At 36.7% G+C, this 25,252-nt stretch overlaps 1 protein-coding gene across 1 annotated transcript in view; it reads left to right on the forward strand.

Annotated features, from left to right (window-relative positions):
- Positions 1–1,455: 1,455 nt before the first annotated feature.
- The window catches only part of SKAP2 (src kinase associated phosphoprotein 2), a 221,691-nt gene continuing 197,894 nt past the window's right edge, over positions 1,456–25,252 (forward strand). The window contains exons 1-4 of the mRNA XM_006832196.1: positions 1,456–1,680; positions 12,138–12,243; positions 12,923–12,948; positions 23,031–23,126. Of these exons, the coding sequence (XP_006832259.1) occupies positions 1,614–1,680; positions 12,138–12,243; positions 12,923–12,948; positions 23,031–23,126 (295 nt within the window). The 5' untranslated portion in view covers positions 1,456–1,613. The remainder of the gene's footprint in view (positions 1,681–12,137; positions 12,244–12,922; positions 12,949–23,030; positions 23,127–25,252) is intronic.

Here is a 25,252-nt window from a genome sequence, read left to right on the forward strand (position 1 = left end):
ACTATCTGTATCTGACTTTTGTGTGAGATTTTGAAGACTGGTGTGTCTTGTAAAGTAGAGCTGAGGGCCAGGGAGTACAATCCCAGTGACGACTGTTGTCATCATGTTTTTTATCAAGACAAAGGTGGTTAAGTGCCATTGAGTTGGACTGAATAATAGTGACCCTGTGTAGGGTTTCTGAGGAGCAGCGGGTGGGTTGGAAATGCCGACCTTGTTGTTTGCAGTCCAGAGCTGGTTGTATAGCACCACACCATCAAGGAGTCCATCAAGACATACAGTGCATACTCATTGCCCCAGGAGACTTCCTCTGTCAGTCTGTATTCTGTTTTCTTCTGTAGCTCTGCTGTCTCCATTTTCCTTGATGACAAATAGGGTTACACCCTAGGCTTTGGGTGATTTTAACTAAAATCTTGAACTTGAACACACTATCTACATGTGTGGCACTGTGGGTTAATGCGCCAGACTGCAAAGCCCTTTGAACTGCAAGGTCGGCGGTTCAAGCTCACCAGCTGCTCCTCTGAAAACCTATGCAGGGCTGCTATGGGTCAGAACTGATCCAACGGCAATTAACAACAACATCTATATAGGTGTGTGTGTGTGTTTAAAGGCGACAGAATGTATCTTTCTGTGTTTTAGAGAAAATTTGTAACTTTACAGATAGGAAACACTCAGTTTGACTAAATGATCAGGATGGAGTAAACACATTTTATAATGACTTCTTCCAGCCACCACCAGCAATATTTTTAATGTTTATAGATGAACAGTGGTGCCTACGTCGTTTTAGTCATCTTCTACGGCTTTTTTTTAACCCCCTCCGCAAACAGGGGGGTGTCTATAACATACCCCACTTCATTCGAGAGGTATGGGAGTTCATTCATTCCAAAACCCCAAACTAGGTATAAAAGTAATGTAAAACCAATCAGAAGGCTCTCCTGAGCAGCCCAAGACTGGCTTCTCCAGGACTGGCGGAAGTTAGGACTTTGCTGCATTCATTAAAACGGACAAAGAAGGCCCTAATCGTTTAGGGCCACAGAAAACTCATTGTGGTTTACCAGGCGAGAGGATTAAACCTCGGTAGGACTGATTTTTGGCCAGAGGTCTCGTAACCCGAAGAGTCCTAGTCATTACGGATATATTGTTTTCCAGGATGCTGGAAAAATTGCCAGTAGTTGTAGGAGTACCAGTACCCAAAATGGCGGTAAGGGGCTTCAACAGCGCCGAATCAGGTGACACAGTCCCAGTCAACTTGTTCCGCCTCCAGCTCCCCTACGTACTACTGGGCGTGGCTTGTCCAGACGCTCCTTTCTCTAATTCCTCTACCTGGAAAACTAGGGAAGACACATGCGCAGTTGTGCCCCTCAGGCCCTACCAGCCCACTCTCATCTTTCGCTCCGCCCCGATCTTCCGGGAGGGGCTGGGCCGAGAGTCCAGCTGCTGTTGGCTGGGGCTTCTGTGACTTCCTTGTTGTGAGTCCCGGCCCTTCAGTGTCCGGACTTGTAGCCTCGTTGTCCTTACCAGGACCGCTAGTCCGAGTCTAGGTCGCAGCTGCAGCACCACTCTGTCGGTTCCCCTTTCAGTATAGGTCCTTTCCACAAAGCCCCGCGCTCTCTAACATGCCCGATCCTAGCAGCACCTCCTCTTTCTACCCCCTCCCTGAGGAAATTAGGAACCTGTTGGCAGGTAAAGAGCGACAAAGGGGCGGGTATCGCTGCTGGGGCGGGGGCGAGTGCTAAGACGGCGAGTCGGTGGGGACAGAAGCGTTCAGAGTCCGTACCCTCTCTCTCTCTGCGCTTCGCATGTCCCTGCGATCCCAGCTCTTCTAGTCAGTGGGGGCGGGCAGGGAAGAGGGGTGTTTGGTCCAAGGAAGGGAGTGGGCGTGTGTGTTGAAATTTCGTGCGGGTGTAGGAGAGAAGCCCTTTTGATGTACTACACTAAAGAGATCAAGACAATTCTGTGTGTGTCGTGAAGACACTGTGTGTGTGTGTGTGTGTGTGTGTGTGTGTGTGTGTGTGTGAGAGAGAGAGAGAGAGAGAGAGAGACAGAGAGAGAGAGACAGAGAGAGAGACAGAGAGAGAAGAAAGAAAAGAAAGAAGGAATGGGAATGAATGCATCTAGGATATCTGGGAAGGGAACTGAAGTCAGTGGAGTGATCCTTGGGTGGCCTGCTAGTGAGGAGGAGGGTGTAGAGAAGTAAAGAGGGATGTCAAAGCCACAGGTGTTGGGTATTATGGGACGGTACAGAGAAGTTTGTCTTCTGCAGCTCACATTTTTGTTGAACATTCAGTGCATCCATATTTACGGTATTCGAAAAGGGCCTGATTCTCAAATAGCCACTTGTCTTCAGCTTCAGTAACATTAACACAGAAAAAAGGAAGGATGTGTTCAAGTTGTACTTCCTTTGTACACCATGAACGCACTTCATTTTTTGCATCCTCATCTTCCCCTTTTCAGTTTTACATTACTGTTTACAGGAATTTATTTTAGGAATTAAAGATGTGTGGTTCTTTAATGCTATTAATTTTCCATTACTGTTTATTTAGTGTACTGGAGATGCAGGTGGTATTTTCACTAGGGACCAATGATAAATTTATAGTTTGGGACATGGTTGAAAAAAACAAAAACAAAAAAACTTTCTTATCTATCCTGATGGTGTAAGAATTCTTACTATTAATCTGTCATGTATGTATAAGAATGCTGAAAACAAAATTTTGTATTATTTGTTTTTTCTAAAATATTGATCTTTCAGTGTTAATCACCAATAGCTGGGTTGAAAGAGTTTTTCTGTTGTCGTTATGTGCTGTTGAGTCTGTTCCCACTCATAGCGACACTGTATAGGGTTTCCAAGGAGCGGGTTTGAACCGCTAACCTTTTGGTTAGCAGTCCAGTGCATATCCTACAGCGCCACACCAGGACTCCATATAACTTACCTATTTTAACTGTTGAAAAAGCATTGCCATATAAGATGTGACATTTGAAATAGTTAAGTTACTTCTATAGCACTATGAGACCAAATATTCTAAGATGATGCTGGATCTTTTGGTGGTTAGCATTGTAAATATGATGGAGAAAATAAAACTAATAGTATTTGAATGTAGATTTAATATGTATATGAACATGACACAGTGTCATGGGTGCATTTGTGTGGACGAGTATTTCACTCTAAGAAATACTGGGTGTCATTAATGCGTGTCACTAAGGGAAATATTGAAAGAACTGTAAAAACTGACTTTAGGCTGCTTTTATTCCATCATATGAGAGTTTGACGTAAGTATGATCTGATTTTACTACAGCTGACCTGGAATTGCTTGTTTAGAACATTATTCTTGTAACCAGATCGGAGAAATATTCGTAATTACTGTAAAACCAGATCTCACACTTTTTAAATTTAAGAAATAAAATACAGATCTCCGGGTATATGTTTTTCAGGCATCACAGGTCCCACAATAGTCAGTTACTATTGGATCCATAACCAGATACCTAATCCTCATTGGTCACAAGCCTTTCTTGTGTTTTTTTTTTTTTTGGGGGGGGGGAGGGTAATTTAGCTGAAAGCTCAGAATTACATAATATTTACATTTCCTGCCCTTGTTAACTTCCTATGTACTTCAGCCATATTTCTCCATAGTCAGATAATATACTAACATACTGTCTGAAATGAGCCTTTGTTTTAAAATCACCTTATTGATATTTTCAATATTTGATATTAAAACAAATAACATTAATACAAATATGAAGTAGTACAAGCAAATATGAAAACATTAAAACTTTAGTGGTCATAAATTTGTATTGTACTTTATTTTTAAAGACTGTTTTCAAGATGTATATTGGAGAATCTTTTTCTTTAAAGTGAACCAACAGTTTTTATGTTTTCTTTTTTTTTTACAACATTCATGGAAAGTTGTTAAGATTTTATGCTCTGGTAGCGTAGTGGCTACGAATCGGGCTGCAAACCTTAAGGTCAGCGGTTCGAAACTACCAGCCGCTCCGCGGGAGAAAGATGAGGCTTTCTACTCCCGTAAAGATTTACACCCTCGGAAACCCTGTACAGGGTCGCTATGGGTCGGAACCGACTCGACGGCACTTAACAACAACAACAATAATTAAAATAAAAGTTGCTCTGGTAGTGTAGCGGTCAGCAGTTTGAAACTACCAGCTGTTACGTGGGAGAAAGACGAGGCTTTCTACTCCCGTAAAGATTTACAGCTTCGGAAAGCCTGTACAGCGTCGCTGTGAGTCGGAACCGACTCCACGGCACATAACAACAACATAATTTTTTAACTAGAAAAGTCTTATGAATATGTGCTTTCAGCATTGGTTTTAAATATGTCATTAAAAATAATGCTGAGATGGTTGAATAATTCAACTGTGTACAGGGTACATAGTTAGATGTAGAATTACTAGGTTATACAGGAGGTTGGAATTGGTTTGGTTTTACAGATGTTGCTTATCTACTTTGTCTATTTTCTTTGAAACTGAAGGAGGTATATTGGTAGTGGGCACTGTAGTTATAAAAGTTGAGTGCTCTTAGAATTCAGCCCACAGCACCACCGTTTTCAGAGAAAAGGATACTAAATCAAAGATAAGGTTTATCAAAATAATGTTGTTTGGACATTTTTCTTTGTGTCCCATGTGCCTATATTGCAAATCATTGTATGTCTTATGTATTATTAATCATTTGACAATTCAACTGCTGGAGAAGATTAGATGCTGCCATGCATTCTGTTTACATTTATTATTTTACTTTCTTTTTTATTTTCTTTTTTCTTTTAGCAGTTTTAGGCTATCCTTTCGATATTTGCTCCCCCACCCCATCACATGCCTTTCCCTTTAGAAAATGATATAGGAATGCAAAACAAAAATAAAAACAAACACAAGCCCCAATGAAAAGTTTCTTGGTATTTGTATTTTCTGTGGAATCAGCATATTAAATCTTGATGGCTTATTTATTTTATAAAAAATGTAGACTGATTATTATTTGTTACATGAATAGGAAACTTACAGTTTTTGATTAATGGTATTTTCAGAAGTAAAAATTTGACTACCTTATGGACTGCAGACACTCGTTGCTTCCCCCCTCCCCTCCGATAATGGAGGATCAGACTTAGTGCTGTCCACCGTCCAGTTGATTCCAACTCTTAGTAACTCTGTTGTTGTTGTTGTTGTGATGTGCTGTGGAGTCTCTTCCGACTCATAGCGACCCTGTACAGGGTTTCCAAGGCTCTAAATCTTTACGGGAGCAGAAAGCCTCATCTTTCTCCCGCAGAACAGCTGGTAGTTTCGAACTGCTGACGTTAAGGTTCACAGCACAATTTGTAACCACTACGCTACCAGAGCTCGAACAGAAGAATACTGCCCCATAGGGTTCTTAGGCTATAATCTTTGCTGGAGTTGATTGCCAGGTCTTTTTTCCCATGAAGCTGCTGATGGGTTGGAACTGCAGACCTCGTGTTAGCAGCCAAGTGCTTAACCTTGACACCACCAGTGCTCCTTAGAATAGGTTTAGCATGGATAAATAAAATCAAAGGATAATCCCAAAATGTATCCATTTAAGCCTCTCCTGCATCCATCCAAATATTTTGACTAGGACTAATAACAAGAATAATCTTGATTTATGAGTTTTTCCTGCAGGCAAGCAAGAAAATGAGAGAAACAATACTCTGCTCTCCCATTCATTTGTTTAGATTACCCTTTGAATCTTGGTGTGTTAGTGATTTGCAATTAGATTAATGTCTTTTAGGACAACAAATTTGAAAAGGAAAGTTCTGATATAATTTTAGAAAACTAAAGTAGAAATTGAGCCCGATATTCAAAGAAGAAAAGAATACTCTGAATATTGGAAACTAACGCATAAGCAGAATAACAAATAATAAAGTGACTATATGCTTTCTGCAAACTGACCTTAAGATTCTGATCACATGGTCATCTTAATTAGAAATATTGTACTTTCCTCTATGGGAGAAATCTGCAACATTTTTTGTTTTGTAACCTTTACATGTTATAAAAGGATAATCCCTATAGGGGTATTATGTAACTAATGCAATTCCATTGAAATAGAAGCAAAATTGATCCAATACTGAATTTAATGTGTTTGAGTAACACCTTCCAAAGTTCCATTTATAATTTAGTTAATACTCTGGTTTTATTTTTCCTCTGAAAATTATTCATGGTATATCTGATGCCCCTTAACTTCCTTCTGGGGTATTGGCTGAGTATGTAAAGGGAAGAGTGCCACCTACTGAGTCACCAACACTCACCTCCTTTTTTAGCACCTGGATTTTCCTGTAGAGCAAGATCAAGCCTATCCCATTGTGGCAGCAGTAACTAATGAGTGTGAGCTAGATAGGACATTTGATCTCAAAATGAAATCAGTTTCTGACACCTTTAAGATTTTCTCTTCTAGAAATAGGAATTACTGTTGTTATTAAGTGCCGTCGAGTTGGCTCTGACCCATAGCGACCCTGTATAGAGTTTCCAAGGAGCAGCTGGTGAGCTTGAACCACTGACCTGGCAGTTGAAACGGCTTTGCAGTCTGGCCTGTTAACCCACAACGCCACACTCATAAGTGTTAACAAATCAAGGGACCAGAACTTTACATAGAGTTACTTGTCTGGGTGACAATATAGATGAGTTAAGATGTGTTATTAGGAATATTATCTGCCTACTTATTATAATAGCCCTGGTGTGGTGCTGCGGGTTAATGTGCTGGATATCAAGGTGGGTTTGAACTGCAAGGTCGGCAGTTCAACCTCACCAGCCGCTCCTTGGAAACCCTATCCAGGGTCACTCTGAGTCAGAATTGACTTGAAGGCATTTAAAAACATTTATTATTAACATATTATCTCCTCCTTTTTTCTTGGGAGAGGGTCTTCTGGCTCGCCTTTTGTCCCCCTATGGCTCTCTCTTGAAAGTACTTTCATCTTAAATTATGAAATGAGGCTCTCGATATTATGCATAGTTTTAATAGTTAATCAATCCAAATTATCATTGGTTTTCCTTTAAAAATGAAGTGAGCAGTATATGAAAAAATCCCAAATGAGTTTATTTCTGTTACCAGCATTAAAGTACTATTAGAAAGAGATAGAAACAACAGAGTAGGAAAAAGCCTCTCGTGATTTGAAACACTGTTCTGTTGTCTCTCATAAATTTAAGATTAAGTGTCATATATGGGTGATAAAAGTGGCATAGGCTAGTTTTTATATACTCATTATTCACTTAGTTTGTCTTTTTCAATTAAAGCCAAGTCTATCTTTTTCATCCCACTGAGTTTACATTTCTTTTTCAATCACATTCTGAACACATTACAATAGCTGCGACCTAAAAGTGAGTCTAGTCTAGTGTAAATCTCAGAGTAATGTGTTAGTCACCATGGCTTCTTTCAAAATGCATGGTAAAAAGATTTTGATGATTATAAGGTGCTATTTATCAAAAGGCACCTTTTAGAGGTTGAAAGACGCTCAACCCTTCCCTTGAGTAGCATAGCTTTCTATTAGAATAAGCCATTTAGTTTCCAAAGCCAATTGTGAAAAATTTGTCAGGTCATTGGATTGTTAAGACTCAGGTATGTTTTACCCATTGTACTGTAAACGCACCTTGTGCCTGTTCATGTCTCTCCTTCATTGTGGAAAAAGTCCAGTTTAGCCATAACCTGTTTTTTAAAAAAGTTAATCAAGGGAAAGGCATTCATTAGAACAATCAATAACTTTTCAATTAGCCATTTTCCAACTCTGGGCATTTGGCTTCATTGATCTGCATGTGCCCAGTTTAATTGATTTGTATGTTTTCACCAGTAGGTGTTTGGTAGGAAAATTATCCATCTTCCCACCCTCATCCTACTTAATAATAATAATAATAAAAAAAAAAAACTTGTCTTTTTGTTTTGAAGCCAGCCTATATTCTAAACTGAGAATCTTTATTGAGTTAAGTTCATTTCAATGAATACCAAGTGAAATCTGACCCAGTTCATAAAGTAGAGAGAGATGTGGAATTAACTGGTAGAGCCATTTAGGGTGCTGTGTGATTAGCTTTACAGTTATTTTATTGATCTGGGTCAGATCAAATGGTGGTGGAGTCATTTCAATTCTTGCTACCTTCCTGTATACATTTCATACCTTCACAGAGTATGTGTGTGTTTCCAGCGATATTGGATAGGTTGTGAAAATAGGAGGAAGACACAGAGCTGTTACCTTTGTACCTTGTTTACAATCTCCAGGCTGCAAGTCATATTACAGGGTGTATTGTGGTGGGGGATGGTAGGACTGTTTTCAAGAGTGAGAATTTCAATTTAGGGAAGTCAGCAGTTTATTATTTTCAAGAATTTTAAGACAGTTCTAACCTTGTGTGGTTCTATCTTTTTATTGCACTATCTATGGAAATTTGCAGAAAGCAGTTAGCTTTTGTGTATGTGTGTTAAATACCTGTCTAGACTTGCTCAGGATTGTGGGGAGAGATGGGTCGCAGTTTTTCTTGGGAATATGTATGCATACACACACATAGATACACAAGCTAAATTTGAGTTCATTTGATATTTCTTAAATGCTTGCTTTTTAGGGATAACGATGACTGATGGCTATTGAGGGCTTTCTAACAAAGTATTTGCTTAAGGATTGCTGAGCTACGATGCCATTTAAAAACATGTATCATATTCAGATTCTTAACATTTAAGAGCAATTGTATATCTGATCCTTTGAGCAGCGCTCTTTTATAAATTGAACAGATCAACTGTAAATTGTAAATCTGAACCCCAGCATTGGAAGGTAAGGTTTTCCTGAGGTAATGTTATGGTATGCCAGGAATAAAAAATCATCACCACATTTAAATTTGTTGGGAGAACCTTTACCTCATTGATGATTTTAGCGTCAGATGGAAATTGGTGTAAATTCTTGGGTTAAATTCTGGCGGAGCTAACCTGTTGTCTACTGGGCTGTGGCAGGCAAGGGTAAGGGATAATTCTTAGTGCTTTGGGGTGCCCCCTTTGCGCCACCTCACTTCACTGTCTGGGAGCCCCCCTGCTCCAGTGGCTGTGAACACGTGAGTCCCTGCTAGTAGTACCCCTTCCTCTGAGGTAGGGAAATTCTAACTCACCAGGCCAGGAGGCTAGCAAGGAAGGCTGACCTTTTCTTGTAATCAAATTATGGACGTTCACCAAATTACAGACAGTCAGCAGTCAGTGAAATCTACATATTAACAGAGGGACATGACCCCTGAAGAAAGGTAGAAGAGGGCTACCGCTTTCGCTAGTTTGCCGTTTGCAGGGCTATTCAGGATACAATAAAAAGCTTCAAATCTCTTTTCCAACCAGCCAGAGAGCGCTTGATTTGCCCAAGACTTTTATTGCTCACTTTTGAAATATTACCCTGGCTCTGAGCTACAAAGCCGCAGCCCCAGCCCCATTTGTCTGGCGAGGGCTCTGCTTGTAATCCAACGCTCCCTGCTCCTAACTCTGTGGTCAGGAACCCTGGGGTTCAACATTCGGAGTGTTGCGGAGGGCAGACCCTGAGCATCTTGAGGCTATCCCAAGTAACTTCTCCACGCTCGCCCCGGCCGTCTTCTGAGGCAGGTCCAGGGGGTCTCCTGTGCCTGGGAAATGCTAGTTCGAAATGAAATGAGGAAGGTTGGGAGTGTTAAAAATGACCTAGATTTCGAAAGTTTAAAAAAGGAAACTGTGTGCGGACAACCAGCAAACTAAGATTATTTCGGGAACCACTTAGAGCTAAAGTACCCCCCCCTTTTTTTTTTAATTAAAAAAAAAAGGAAAGCAGTTTCCCATGCTGCCCTCTTCACGCCTCTTTTGAGAAATAATTACACACACATAAAAAAGAATCAGTGTTTGGTAAATCCTTTCATTGACTTAAACCCCTTTCTGCGATCAACTGAAGAACATATGAATAAACGAATTCTCTAAAAATTCACTTTTTTCTCTGTCCAATCTTTGAGTTTTCTCCCCCCTCACAAAACATCAGTTCTTCCTGCAACGCCTCCTCCCACTCCGTCAACAAATATTTTATCACAAAATAGCATGGCTTACTATTAAAATAAAATTTGGGGAGGCGGAGTTAGGAAACACTATATGGAGCATTGCAGTTTTTTATGTTTTCTGAATTTTTATAGAATTGAAGTGACCTTTTAAAGAAATAACTCTTGGGCTGTAATTCCTTCTGCTATTGCTTCCGGAGATACAAAATAGATCCTGTTTGTTTAAACTTGGATTGTATAATGAAAATGTAAAATAGGCAATTAAATACTCCTGGAAGAGGGGATTAAAGACAAGCGGCCAGTGAAAAACATTAAACCGACTGTTCACCAGTCATTGTGCCCGTGATTCCACCCAGGACCGAGTCTTGTCGGAAGAGTTAGCTAATCCTTCCACTTTCTTTATAGTTATTGGGAAACCAATGATCTTTTCCTTTCGGTTGAAATCCGAATATCCAAAGGTTGCTGTTTCCCCTGAGTATAAAATTTGAAGAGTTTAGAACAGAGTGCTGCATCCCAAGTTTCTTTATTTTGAATTTACTTTTAAGAAGTCAGGGTCTTTACTGTACTAGATTATGTCTCCTTGTCTTCTCTTCAAAATAGGGCATCGCAAGGAAAGAGAAGCTGTAGTGGTTGCTTTCATTTCATTTTGATAGCTACCTATGTATATCAATGGATGCCAAACCAGAACGCTATTAAAAAACAATTATTAAATTGTGATTTTTACATTGTTTTAATAAAACATCCACCACCTGTTTTGTTTTTAATGAGTGTATACAATATAACAACAGTTTAATCAACTTTAAATTTACATCATTGGATCAAAGTATTTCTAATTGTAATCAAGAATTTAAAATTGATTACATTCTGTCCCAAACACTAGGTTTTAGATTGTTAGCAGTAAGTGCAGTTGAGAGACGACTTATTATACTGTTTTGAATTACTTACATCTAAAATCATTGTATGTTTTGATACTGTCTTTTTATCAATGTGAGTTAGGTGACAAAGTAGTTAAATAAAAAGAGAAAGAAACATGTTATCTCTTCAATGCACCATATGGATGCTACAACCATATGTACTTTATAAAAATATGATATCTTTATATTAACGATCTCAAAGGAAGTTTTGAAATTCTGAAAACAAAAATTAATTTGAAGTTGTGTGGTATAAAATTAACAATAAGAATAGGACTAGTATAAAAATCAAACCAACAAAGATTATTGGAATTTTACAGTAGGAAGAACTAGACAGCAGAATAATTAGGAAGTTTACTAATTTTTTTAAAAGGCTGTGTGAAAATACTCTACCTCCTCTTCAGTATTTACAGCTGATAATACAAGGGAGGCAGCAAGAGCTCATAAAATCACACAACTTGTTATCTTTTATTTGAGGGTGGACAGAGTAGGTAGTGCAGTAGGAAAGAGGCAAGTTGAGAATCTTGGCTAGGAAAAAATGGGATTTATTTTTTCTTTAAAGCATTTTTTAACATTGTGTACACCCCCAATGAGATAGATTGGCCAAGTGGTAGCATCGATGGACTCAACCAGTAGTGAGGTTGACCCAGGATCGGGCAGTGTTTCACTCTGCTGTGCATAAGGTCGCTATGAGTCGGTACTGACTTGATGGCATCTAACAACAACAACAACTGAAAATGAATTGGTACTGACTTGATGGCATCTAACAACAACAACAACTGAAAATGAATTACACGGAGAAAAACATGCCCCTGCCAGAGACATTATCTTATATGGATATAATATGGTGAATAACCTTTTCACACAGGAACTTATAGAATACTGTAAAATGATACTAACACATGCATAAAAGCTCAATGCTTGCTTTTATACTAGAGAATATGTTTTATAGGGCACTGGTTTATTAAAACTTGTGTGCTGCTTCCTGGTTTAATGATGCCAAACATCCAAATAGCATTTGCTGTGCTAAGCATAAGTAGAGCATACAAATTTTATTAGCTAAGTGGTGAGCAGATTTGTCCAACTTAGTATTTGAAACATACTTTAACTGTTATGTTTTGGATTGATAAATAACGATAACAAATTGTACAGATATTAACACTTAAGGGTAGAAACAATCATTGGCCTATTTATCTTCACAAAAAATGATGCTTTCCTATAATTGGTATCCTGTTTCTTATATTTCATGTTTAGATGTTGAAACATTTGTAGCAGACATACTGAGAGGGGAGAATTTATCCAAGAAAGCAAAGGAAAAGAGAGAATCCCTTATTAAGAAGATAAAAGATGTAAAGTCTATGTAAGTCACTTGGCTTTTATTACTATTTTTTTTACTTAGAAGCAACTTTATAATTAACGTTTTAATAAGGAATTTATTATCATGGTGTTAAATTATGTATGTTATAATTGGTGTTAAGTATTACTAGAGAACAAAATTTCCATTATAATAGTTTTAAAAACTAGATACTACCTTTTTTTGTGTGTGTGTGACGGCTCTTGATTATATATTTCTGTGAACATCCTAGTAAAATCCAACTATTTATTTTGATTAGATGAGGGTATGCTGCTGTTGTATCAAGTCAGTTCTGACTTACAGCAACACTGTGTAATTTATTTGGCTTAAATTATGTGTTGTAAGGCAGATAGAGGATTTTAATATCAATATGAAAAATCCTTTAGAGAGTGAAAAAATAATCCTTTAAAATGTTAGTGCTTTAAGTGAATAATGGTAACCTAAATTGTAGATATTAAAGATGGTTCCTGATTTTACTATTATAAATTTTACCTTTAAAAATACTTTTATAATAAAAGCATAAGCCTTAGAATGATCATTTCTGGATAGGAAACAGTTCTTTGCTCTAAATGTATATTTAAATATAGAGATTTTAAAATAGATTTGAATTTTTGCCACTGATTAAGCCTTGTTTTTTTTGTTAAATGCTCATTTAAAAACACAATGCCCTTGTTTTATTTTACAGTTATCTTCAGGAATCTCAAGACAAAGGTAAATTTCCAAGTTTACAAAGCTTGACATTTTATATCTTCTATGGAGGTTTTCAATAGCATAATCTAAAATACACTGAAATTTGATAATTGGGGTCAAAATTTCAATTTCTGTAAGGTATACAGAGACATTCAAGATGAGAGTGCTGGCTCCCCCTGCTGAGAAAACAAAAGGCTATCTAGAATCTACACCATGCACAACCTTTTGATAGAGCAACCTTATGTATTTAACATTTCTAGGTGTTTTGTTTCTTAGAACACCTGATAGCAGAAATTTAATAAGAGAAGCATATGCCTGCAGTTGCACATGAAATAATTTGGTGAAGCAGAAGCAATACAAGAGCCTAACCCCATTTATAACTCTGCAGAGATTACTTACAGTAATGGTGTGAACAGGAAACCCTGTGGTTAGTTGCTTTTAGGCAGTGCTTCTGAAGGATAATTGTTTTAAAAAAAAAACAGTGTCATTTTTGGTTTGAAAACACGAATAAAATATTTCTCAAGTGCAAGTTTTTCTTTTCCATAAGGTAGGTTTGATATGGGTAAGTATGTGGGCAATGCACCTTTACAAAGAGAATTGAGTTTCTTTCTCTTGAAATGTATCAAAGTGCTGGTCACCTGATTGTCTTCTTTGCAGTTTGAGAGACAGTTCTTAGTGTGCTGAAAACCAGACCAGGAAAGGGGTAGGAAGGACGTACTACTTCATGTGTTCAGTTCTGCAAGGGAAACTGGGAGAGCCCTTACTTCCAGAATGCTAAGTCATAGGTCATGACCTGAAGCCTGTGGATGCTGGTCACAGCATGAGATCAGTTAACCTATATGGGATTCTGCTCTCGGTTTATGGGGAAAACATAATCACGGCATCTTCTAACTGGAGCTAGCAGATAACCACAGAGTAATTCATATCTGTGCCAACTGACAAGTAGGAGGGTAATGACAGTTTCAACAAACCAAGCATTTCATCAGGCACACCTAAAATCAAAGAGTTAAAAGGAAACCACATTTTTTTTGTATTTTAAATGATCAAGATCACTGTGTATTGTATGTTTAGGTTGTGGGATATGAGAATTTTTTTTTCCCCTGTATTAAAATTTTTGATGCAGTTTAATAAGGAGAGGGGCAGGAAACTCCTCCTCCCTGCAAGTGCTCTACATTGAACCCTAAATCATGGTTTTGATCTCTTCCTGCTTTGCTTAGTTGAATTTAGAAAGAATGAATTTATGCATTTTAATTGCAGTATCTTTTATACAGGGCTTGGTTTATAAAGGATATTACATATAAAATTCTGCCTCTTTTCTTAAGAGGCATATTTTCCCCAGTAATTATTTATTGAATTCTTGATGTGACTTAATTATTTGTACATTTAAATTTTTTAGGACAGCTTGGCAATATGAAGTCATCATATAATTGCATATGGCTCAGTAATAGTGTAGGAACATTCCCTTTGGTATTCTGTTTTAAGACTTGTTCAGGTGTATGGCTATTAAAATTACATTACTAAGATACATTCTTTGTCTCCAAAGAGAATGGAAATTTTTATATTATATGAGATTGAAATTGAAGGGTGAGCCTAGAATAAAAATTCAAACAGCACAGAACTCAGAGATTCCTTATAATCATTTTCCTCTGAATAAGGCATTTGTTATTCAGTGTTGGTGTAGTGAGTTAACTAATCGCCAAGAATCCTATTCAGAAGTAAACCTATGGATAAATTAGGTGTAGACTTTGGAGAGCTGAGCAATTTTATTCTATTGTACTCTCAAACTATATTTAGCTTCATTCTGAAAAGAATATTCCAATAGTTTATTAGGAATAGCAAAGGGAAATGGATATTGATCTAATCGTTTGCAAAGTAATTGTTTAAGGTACATTTTTAAAAAGGTCTTTATTAATGATCTGCATCTCTACATTGACTAAAGTCAGTTTTGATAATAAAGTATGTTTTGATAATGCTACTTTTCTATTTTTTCTTACGTTTTCCCTTGAGGGTTTTGGATCATCTTCATCCAAGGTGATCTAGACGGAATTTCTTTAGGCTGTTTTCTTTTTCTCTCTTTTTCACTCCCTCAGGTCAATATGGGATCGCAGTACCTTTATGCCTCTGTTTGTTTCACATACTTAAGTTTTTTAGGTGGCAGTTAAGTATTATTTGAATGTTATTGTTGGGAGAAAAAAGAACCAGGCAGAGATTTCTTAGATGAAATGAATGAATTCAGATGTGTTCATTTCTGCTAAGTCAGGTCTTAGTTTTTTCTAATGTTCACAGATGTTTACTCCCTTCCTTATTTTGTCTCTCTCCTGTCTTACACTTTAGAAACCTTCTCCCTCTTGGCCCTATCTTGAGATATAACACAACAGAACTCAAGGTTTGAAATATTTCAGTTTTAAAAATTAATTGAATTAATACAGTTGTTGAAACACTAAACTATACATAGGTCTTAGAAGATTTTTTTCTATATTTTTGGTGAAAATAAGTTTGTTTTGGCAGAGACTTCCTTTTTTTCACCCTGACTCCTCTGATATTGAGGCTTGTCCATTAAGCTAACTTTCCACTTGCTATTCACATTAATTTTCAGAGACAACTTTTGAAACCTCCTTTTTTTCCCCCCTGTAATTTATTAAGGTTCCATTTTGTCCCTCACATACTAAAATCTAATTCCCCATTGAAGAGATTTGACAAATTGGGACTTGTGAATAATTATCCGTTGTTTTTCTAAATTCCATCGTTTTACTTGTGCCTAGGAAATATTTGAATAGAAAAACTAGAACCCATCTTACTTGCTCTAGTTCCTGCTATTCATTTGAAAATTTCCTGCACCACTTGGAATAGATTTTCATCTGTTGAGTTGGTTCTGACCTGTTTACGAGGAGCAGCTGGTGAGCTTGAACCACCAACCTTGTGGTTCAAACCAACTTTGCAGTCTAGCTCATTAACCAACAGCGCCACACCAGGACCCCAGTGTTTATAGTAAGACTTAGAATTTTTTAATAAAAACTTTTAGTTGTAGTTGTATTTTAACCCTGTGTTTGTCTCATTTTACTCTACTGGTGATTTAGGTATGATTATTTTCTTTATGTGGAGTGTCTGTGAGGTGCCATAGGCTAAACGCTAGACTGCTAGTCACAAAATTGGTGCTTTAAACCCATCAGCTGCTCCTTGGAAACCCTCTGCAGGGTCTCTATGAGCCAGAACTGACTCAATAGCACTTAACAACAACAACATTTTCTTTATAGAATGGCTTATTTAAATAGGATAATATGAAAATAGCTGCGCATGACACATATGGATGCTCAGCAGATATTACATTAACACATTTTTAGATTCAACTTTGTTTTTTAAGAGACTTTAAATAAATTTTAATTCATAAATTTAGTTTTTAGATAATTTTGAGGAAATAATAAATTATTAAAAGAAAGACACACATATTAACACGAGGCAAATATTTCAAGAGAATTTTTTTTCAAATGTATACTATAAAATATTAGTATTGACAGTGTGGTGCTATAGGATAAGCAGTTCAAATCCATTGGCCATTCCTCAGAAACCCTAGACAGAGTTGCTGAGTCTGAACTGACGCCACGGCACTTAACAATAACAGCAAACACTGTTTAAAAAGGTGAGAAAATGGCTTTTGATTCATTTAGGTACCATAGCTAAGAAGTTCTCATTTTCTCCTTTAACAACTCTTCTCCTCTAATTGCAAACAAAATTTAATAAATTTTATCTTGAAGATGACATTGATATTGTTAAATATACATCAGATACTAGAAAACAACTTCCTTTCACCTTTTTATTCGTATTGCTTTATAAGTTTATTAATGGACTAATTTTTTAAATGCAAACTTATCAGGTAAGAAGGAACTCATTTTAGTTTGTCCTAATAGCATCTGTAAGGAGCTCTGGTAGTGTAGTGGTTACAAGTTCGGCTGCTAACCTCAAGTTCAGCAGTTCTAAACTACCAGCTGTTCCACTGGCGAAAGATGAGGCTTTCTGCTCCTGTAAAGATGTACAGCCTCGGAAACCCAGTGCAGGTTCGCTGTGAGTCAGACCCGACTCCAAAGCACATAACCACCAACTACCAACACCAATAGCATCCTTAAAAACAGCAGAAAGTCAGAAGGTTGCAGGAGACATGATGTAATATGCTTCTCCTTCCTAACATACCACGTAGTATGTTTTCTGTTGAAAGTTAGCTCCACTATGGAGTCTGAGCAAATAACTCACAGTTCCCCCTCCAGCCCCCAGACCTTGTGTAAATGTGATGATTCTGTTTGAGATTATGGGCTCTGTATGAGTGGAATTTTATTGTTGTTGCTAAGTGTTGTAGACTTGGTTCCAATTTTGAGACTAAATCTTCAAGGAAGCAGAAAATCTCATCTTTCTCCTGTGGACTGGCTGGTGGGTTCGAACTGCCAAGCTTGTAGCCTGCAGTCTAGTTCTTATTTTTGAAGCCACCGCACTGCCCATTGGTGGAATTAGTTCTTGGGAAATAAAGATTTCTTTTAGGCTTGGTGACAGTTTGATTGTCTTTATTAGTTGATGTTAAGTGCTGTTGAGTCAGCTCTGACTCATAGCGACCCTGTGTAGGGTTTTGGGGGAGCAGCTGGTGGGTTTGAAATGCCAACCTTCTGGTTAACAGTACAGTGCTTATCCTACAGTGCTATTAGCTCTCCTATTGTTGAAGAGTTACGAGGTGAACCTTCCTATGTGTGAAGACCTAAAACCTTCAAAGTTTTAAGAATTGCACTGTAGAGTCTTTTATTTATTTAGCTGAATTCTGTTTATTTAGCTGTGCAGTATTATTTGAGTATTTAGTTTGGCAACCAGACTACAAACCACAAGGTCAACAGTTCAAACCCACCAGCTGCTCCTTGGAAACCCTATACAGGGTCATGATGAGTCAGAACCAACTCAAAAACACTTATCAACACCGACAAGTGAACTGAGTAGATAATTAGAAATGTTTTTTTTTATTTATGTAACTCCCCCTCTCAAGTTTGTCTTTCATGCTCAATAAGATGGAATGGTTATCAACCAAATTTTAGGTATATTATTTAGTTTAAGGGTTACTCGATTGTATTTAAAATAGGACTCTGTTAGATAAAACAAGCAGTAAATTGGTGAATTAACCTTCAATGGTGATAGACAGGGTGGCTGTTCAGTTTGGTGTTGGGCTACATATGTAGGCATTTAGTAAATGTTAATTGATGAGCCGTATAAAACAGAATGGATAATAGTGATTGGAACCCAACCATTATAAATTTTTAAATAGTTTTTATAGAAATATGCTGCGGCAGTACAATTAAACCTGATTTTGCTATGGCATTTAAGTTGCCACTGCAATTATAGGAGGGGAAGTCTTGGCTCATTGTCATTTAAACTGCTAACTTTGTATCGTTAATTAAACTTTTGAAAGTTGTGGGATAAATCAAATGCTTTTCTAGGGAAACAAGAAACAGTATTAATGAGCAACAACCCCATAATTATCCTTGTGAGTACATAACAGGGACACATTCATGTCTTTTCTTTGCGCAATAACTTTTACAAAGAAGTATTTTTAAACTGATCATTAATTTTATGACCACAGAAATGAGATGCAAAATTTATGCTGTTGTCATTGGCACAGGCTCAAGGCACCGCTGACATTATGTGTGATTGTAATCGAATGGCTGCCAACTAATGATTCTGTAGACATTTCATTTGAGGACGCTTTTCTTTTAGATGTCTGATTAGGCTGTAATGCTTTCAATTATGTCTGTAAATTGTATTGGATACGTTTACCTGATGCCCATTGTTGATTTGGAGTTCAGTTTTCTATTACATAAACACAAGTTGAACATTTTCCTTTTAATTTATAGAAGTCTTTGCAGGTATAGCTGCAAATACCCAGCCCCTGGGGAGGAGAAATGCTTTGCACTACTCAACAGCGACCCCTGTGTTCAATTAAAGCTCCTTATAATACAACAGTCTTTATTCTTCATTGGGCTGGAAAAAAGAAAAATTAGGGAGGATGAAGGGGATGGATCATTACTGGAACAATCATAAATTGAAGATACTGAAAAAGATGTGTCCTTTTAACTTAAATGCAAGTTGAAAACTGGTGTAGTCTGCGTAGATATTCTAGAGATTCTTTATTCTCTAAATTCAAGAGATGTGAAGAACACAAGGAAGAAAATGAGGGCAGTAGCATTTATTTTGTAGTATATTTGTCTTACATAAATACAGATATCACAATGAGTTTTTAAAAAACAACACTGTGATTGGCTAGTTTTTAGAATGGGTAAGTTGAAGACAATAAAGAAACTAAAAAGTGCTTTAGAAAAACAAAAGCCACAGAGATTTTTAACATGTTCATGACCAATTTATATATGATATTTTTAAACTCATGTGAAATATTATTGAATGTACAGCTTTATTAATGGTATTTTAAAGCTATGTACCACATATAGTTTGGTTTATGTATATGTGTGTATGTGCATATATATTCCCATCTGGACACACATAGGAGTCCTGGTGCTACTAGGATAAGTACTGGATAGCTGATTGTTGTAGGATAAGCAATGAACTGCTAACCACAGGTCGGCAGTTCAAACCTACCAGTTGTTCCTTGGAAATCCTATACAGGGTCAAGATATATACACATACATACATACATGCAGGTTGATATATATACATACATACAGGTTGATATACACACACATACAAACACACACAATGTGTTGTTGTTCAGTGCTGTTGAGTTAGTTCCAACTTAATAGCTACTGCTGACCTTGTGATTTGAAATCTAGTTCTGGTCCTCCAGCACCACACCAGGATTCCATACATATGCACAAACATGCATATAGTCAGGTTGGTTCCCACTCATAGTGACCCTATGCACAGGAAAATGACACACTGCTCTGTTCTGTGCCATCCTCACAATTGTTAAGTTGGAGCACATTGTCACTGCCACCCTGTCAGTCCATCTTGTTGATGTCTTCTCAAGGGGACTGGTCCTTCCTGACAACATGTCCAAAGTACTAGAGTTACAACAACTAGAGTTGAAGTTTCAGCATCCTTGCTTCTAAGGAGTATTCTGATTGTACTTTCAAGACAGGTTTGTCTGTTCTTCTGGCAGCTCCTGATACTTTTTGCCAATACCATAATCCAGATGCATCCATTTTTTCTGTAATCTTCCTTATTCACTGTCCAACTGTCTCATGCATATGAAATGATTTAAAGCACCATTGCTTGGGCCATGTGTCCCTTATATACTTATATGTGTTGTTGTTAATTGCTGTCGAGCTGGTTCTGACTCATAGCGACACTCTATAGGGTTTCCGAGGAGTGGCTGGTGAGGTTGAACCACCAACCTTGCAGTTCAAACCAACCTTGCAGCACATTAACCCACAGTGCCACACCAGGACTCTACTCATGTGTACATATAATAAATCCCAAACCAAACCTATTGTTACTGAGTTGATTCCAACTTATAGAGAACCTAGAACAGGGCAAAACTGCCCCATAGGGTTTCCAAGGCTGTGAATCTTTATGGAAGCAGATTACCACATCTTTCTCCAGTGGAGCAACTGGTGGATTTGAACCATTGGCCTTTCAGTTAACAGCTGAACGTTTACCCATTGTGCCATCAGGGTTCCTTATACATGTGGATACTGGATTTTAGAAATAGATAAGCTACTTCTGATTCTCAAAATTTTTTAGTTTTATTTTTTTCTGTTTATCTCCACAAGGAGTTTAAATAAGTTTAAGCCTGAGCATCTGATTTTTTTCCCCCGACACTTTCCATATATTCACTGGTCTACCAATGTTTTTATACTCATAACAATGTCATGTTGTTGTTTTAAAGTGCCGTGGAGTTGGTTCTGACTCGTAACGACCCTGTATAGGGTTTATTAGGTGCTGCTGGTGAACTTGAACTGCTAGTGTTGTTGTTCCAAACGATTGATTTTGAGTCCAGCACATTAACCTGCAGCGCCACACCAGGACTCCAACAATGTCATGTGCTAAGTGCTAAGTTTTGGTGATGTATTTGAAGTACTCTACTGTCATTTTTTCATAGCAAGATTTATTTTACAGGACATGATATGAAATGCTCTAGAATATAAATATTATTGCTTTGTTGGGAACATTAGGATACTCTAGCAACTAAGAACAGCTGAGAATTTTGTGGCCTCTATTATTACATGGGGGTGTCCTGGTGCCGTGCCATAGGATAAGCACTCGACCTCAAGGTCAGCTTGAAACACAAGGTCAGTGGTTCAAACTCACCAACCAATCCTTGGAAACCCTTTACAGAGTTGCTATGAGTCAGAATTAACAACAGCAAATTACTACGTGCAGTCCTGGTGTGGTCCTGTAGGGTAAACACTGAACTGCTAATCACAAGGTTGGCAGTTTATACCCAGCTGCTCCTTGGAAGGCCTATACAGAGTTGCTGTGAGTCAGAACTGGCTCAGTTAACAACAGCAACTTCTGTATATCCCATGATATTATGTATATTCCATGTTCAAACATATTCTTCTGAGCACTGTGTAAGATTCTTTTGACCTCACAGTCTACATTAGAGCCCATTCTTCATTTCATAAGAGACAACTGAATTGTCTGAAAAGTATTTTGAACATCTGGAAAGAGAAAACTAAGATCTGAAGAATGGCTAATGTTTACGTGTTTCTTGGACGTTTGATTAGAGAACATCGCCACTAGTGAGGGAGCCACGAAAGACAACAGGTAGTCATCTCTGTTGTCTGCTTTTAGTGCCTTGATGGAAGATGGCCCAGTTTTTACTTTCAAAATCATGACGATGAACCTTGATGAAACAGAAAACTCGTAAGAAAATAGAGATAAACATGGCTCTTTAGTTATTTTGACAGTGTTGCCTTGAAAGAGGCTGTTATACCAAAAATAGGTTGAAAAATTATTTTAACACCATCAGATAGGAGCCAGAGGATTCAGATATGCTTTTGGAGGGACTCCTAGCTTTCATCTAGACCTTCCCAGGAACCGTGGTCCTAAAGTGATACTGTAGGTACTCCAGCGTACCTATACTGAGTTTCATGATGCTTTCTGGGTAATTACTGAGGTGGTTGGTTTTTTTCACAAAGGATTAGCAGGTAACTTGAATTGTTACTAGGTAGATACTTGGGGTGAAAAATGACTAATTTTCATATAACAAGACAAACAAATATCTGATTCATCCTTTTTTTAAAAAAGTATTTACTTGGTTGGGAGAGAAATCTACCACAACATCCTATCATGGGGATTGAATGGCTTAAAAAAACAAAACAAAACAAAACCAACCCAAACTCGGGATTTGGAAATCAAGTAAAAAACTGGCAAGACAACAAAAAAAAATTGGAGGTGTCTAGTTTGTGAAGTAATTTGTTTAAACTTTAAGTTTCTATGAGTTTTAAAGAGTTTGCACACTCCACAATGCAGGTAGGTATTTATAATCGATTTTCATATAATCCTGTGGTTTAAAATGAAACTGTAAAATGGCCATCTATTTTGACATCCCCACGTTTTTGTCATAATTTTACAAATTAATTAGTAGATAAATGGTATTACTTAAACTATTTCTCCTGCTGTGTTTTCCATGTTGTTGTTTTTAACTGTTACTTTCTTACTTATTTTGGATTCATACTTTGTTTTACCCTGCTTCTGCGCTTTGTATTATTCTTTGTACAGATTGACATAACTTTGGGATTTTTACCTTTTTACATAGAAAGTAAGCATAGATTGTTGCTGTCCAGTTGGTTCCAACTCATAGCAACCTGTGTAGGGATTCTGAGATGTGGCTGGTGGGTGTGATCTGCCAACCTTGTGGTTAGCAGTCCAGTACTTATCATACACACCACACCAGGACTCCAAGCGGTCATATACTCACCTTCAAAACCCCCTCCTAAACCTAAATTGAACTGGATGTAAATTACAATAAGACCTGTTTTTACCTACTTCACAAAGTTTTCCTTTTTCTTCCTGGTTAATAATTGATTTTAGTAACAAAATGCACATGTGCTGACAAAGTAACGTTGCTTTAAACAGCTAAACTTATAAAGGCATTTTTCTGTTTTTTTTTTTTACAGGTGATGCAGAAGATGATGATCCTTTCGCTGGCTCTTCAGACACGGTTTCACTAGCCTCAGAACGATTTGATAAAGATGACGAAGGCCCTTTTGATGGTATGTAACATTTTCCCCCCAGACGGCATGCTTGATCTTTGTACACCAAACAATGCAATGTGTAGAGGTGGTGGGTCTTGTTTCAGTTCCTTTACCTTTACCAGCACCTTTTAAGGAACAGAAGAGCTCTCTCTAGTGGTTCTAAAAGAATACTGAGGGTTTCCTAAGTCTTGTAGTTGCTGCTTCGTCTAGGATATGCTCCTTATTAGAATTTTTAGGAGATTGGTTATATCATTATATTACCTTTAGTGGATAATTTGATATTATCAGATTCATGCTTAATTTTCTTATGTTACTTAATGCCTTTTTGTTTTATTAATTTTATGAATAATGAAACAGGTTTTTGATCTATTTTTTTCTGGAAACTTCACTCAAAATGAGTTCATGAAATATTAAATTAAGTGTTTCTACGTTGCCTTTTAACATTGGGACATGTTTTCAACAAATACTTTTTAATGTGCATTCTCCTTTTCCTGAGTGTCACTTAAAAATGCCCTGCAATATGTCAAAATATTATTGCTTTTTATATTAATTGAATTAGTAATAAAGTTGATTGTTTATCTCTTAGTAATTTCTAAAAACTATTGAATACTGTAAAAGTTATGGAACTTATTTTTAGTATAGCATGTGTTTTCTCCATTATAAGCTGAGTGCATCTGTATTATAAAAACCTTATAAGGGTGATAGATAGTTATAAATTAAGAATGTGTGTAGATAAATTCGCCATGCATATTAATTTGTGGCACTCAAAGTTTCACGTAGACAGAAAAATGAATAATGCCTTCTGCCATTGTATGATGATCAAACTGTGCAGTTCCATCTCTAAATACAATTGCTGAATGAAAATATGCTTCCTGCAACAGAGCACTCCACGTTTTATGTTATCCAGATTATTCCCTTTGGAAACATAAATTGCTTTTATGAGGTATAAAATTATATCTATTGCAGAGCAGGGATAAGTCAAGTACATGCATAAGTGATAAACATTCTAACCACTGATTCAGAACAACAGTCTTTTATATATATATATATATATAGGACTTTGCACAATGTATAGCAATAATCATCATATTCATTTTATGTTGGGTTTTACATTTTCACAAACATTTAATTTCTGTTTTAAGGGAAGAGAATTTTTTTCTCTTGTATTCTTGTCCCATCTTTTGAAAAGATGCACAACATTTCTTTTCAGTTACAGTTATTTTTCAAAATAGAACATTACCCTTTCTCACCTGGTATGCAAAGAGTTTCTTATAGAAAATAATGAAACAGTTTTATGCAAAACTAGGAATTATCTGTTAACTTGCATGTATTGTGAAATATTATAATTATTTTGCCTCTTTGTAAAGTAATAGTATGTATGAATGAGTGTGTGTGTGTATGTACACATATAGAGAATATTTATACTCAAGAGAATAGGTAGACATGCACACAGAATTTATGTATGGAGTTATATACTTCAGAGTTTTTCACAATAATAAGCAATTTGGTGCATGACGGAAGATTATGCCATTCTTTAAAAAAAATGAGCCCTCAGAAATGAAACAATTAAATACTTGTAAGTGCCAGAAATATTCTATTAATTTGTTAGAGAAAGTGAATTATTGTTATAAGTTATTTACATCATTATCATATTTCTTTTCTTTTGAAAAAATCATTTAACCATGTTTGTTTTAATAGCTGAGTATATTAGAAACGGATTGATAACATGAAAAGATTTGATATTTAAAGACTACTTTATCAATATTTGAGGATTGATAGTTAATAAGTAATTATTTAATTACATCAAATTTTTATTGAAAGTAAGTACATTTTGATTTATGTCTGAATAAGCAATTCTTAAGCAGATTGAAAATTTAACTTTTAATGTTACTCATTTGAGGTACATAAATACTATTTTTGATAGTTTTATATTTTCTTATGTGAATATTATCATAAAATAATAAATATACTACCTCTTAGACTGTTCACTTTGACTCTAAAATATCATTGAGCCATGTCACTTTTTCCCCTGCAATTTCTATTTTTGATGTGTACTCTTTCCTTTGTAGAAGAAGTTTTCCTTCATTTTGTGACCTCAGTCTAATAGTGTATTAATTATAAAAAGATAATGCATTTAACAATAA

The sequence above is a fragment of the Chrysochloris asiatica genome, unplaced genomic scaffold (assembly GCF_000296735.1).
Source record: "Chrysochloris asiatica unplaced genomic scaffold, ChrAsi1.0 scaffold00006, whole genome shotgun sequence".
In the NCBI taxonomy this organism is placed as follows: domain Eukaryota; kingdom Metazoa; phylum Chordata; class Mammalia; order Afrosoricida; family Chrysochloridae; genus Chrysochloris; species Chrysochloris asiatica.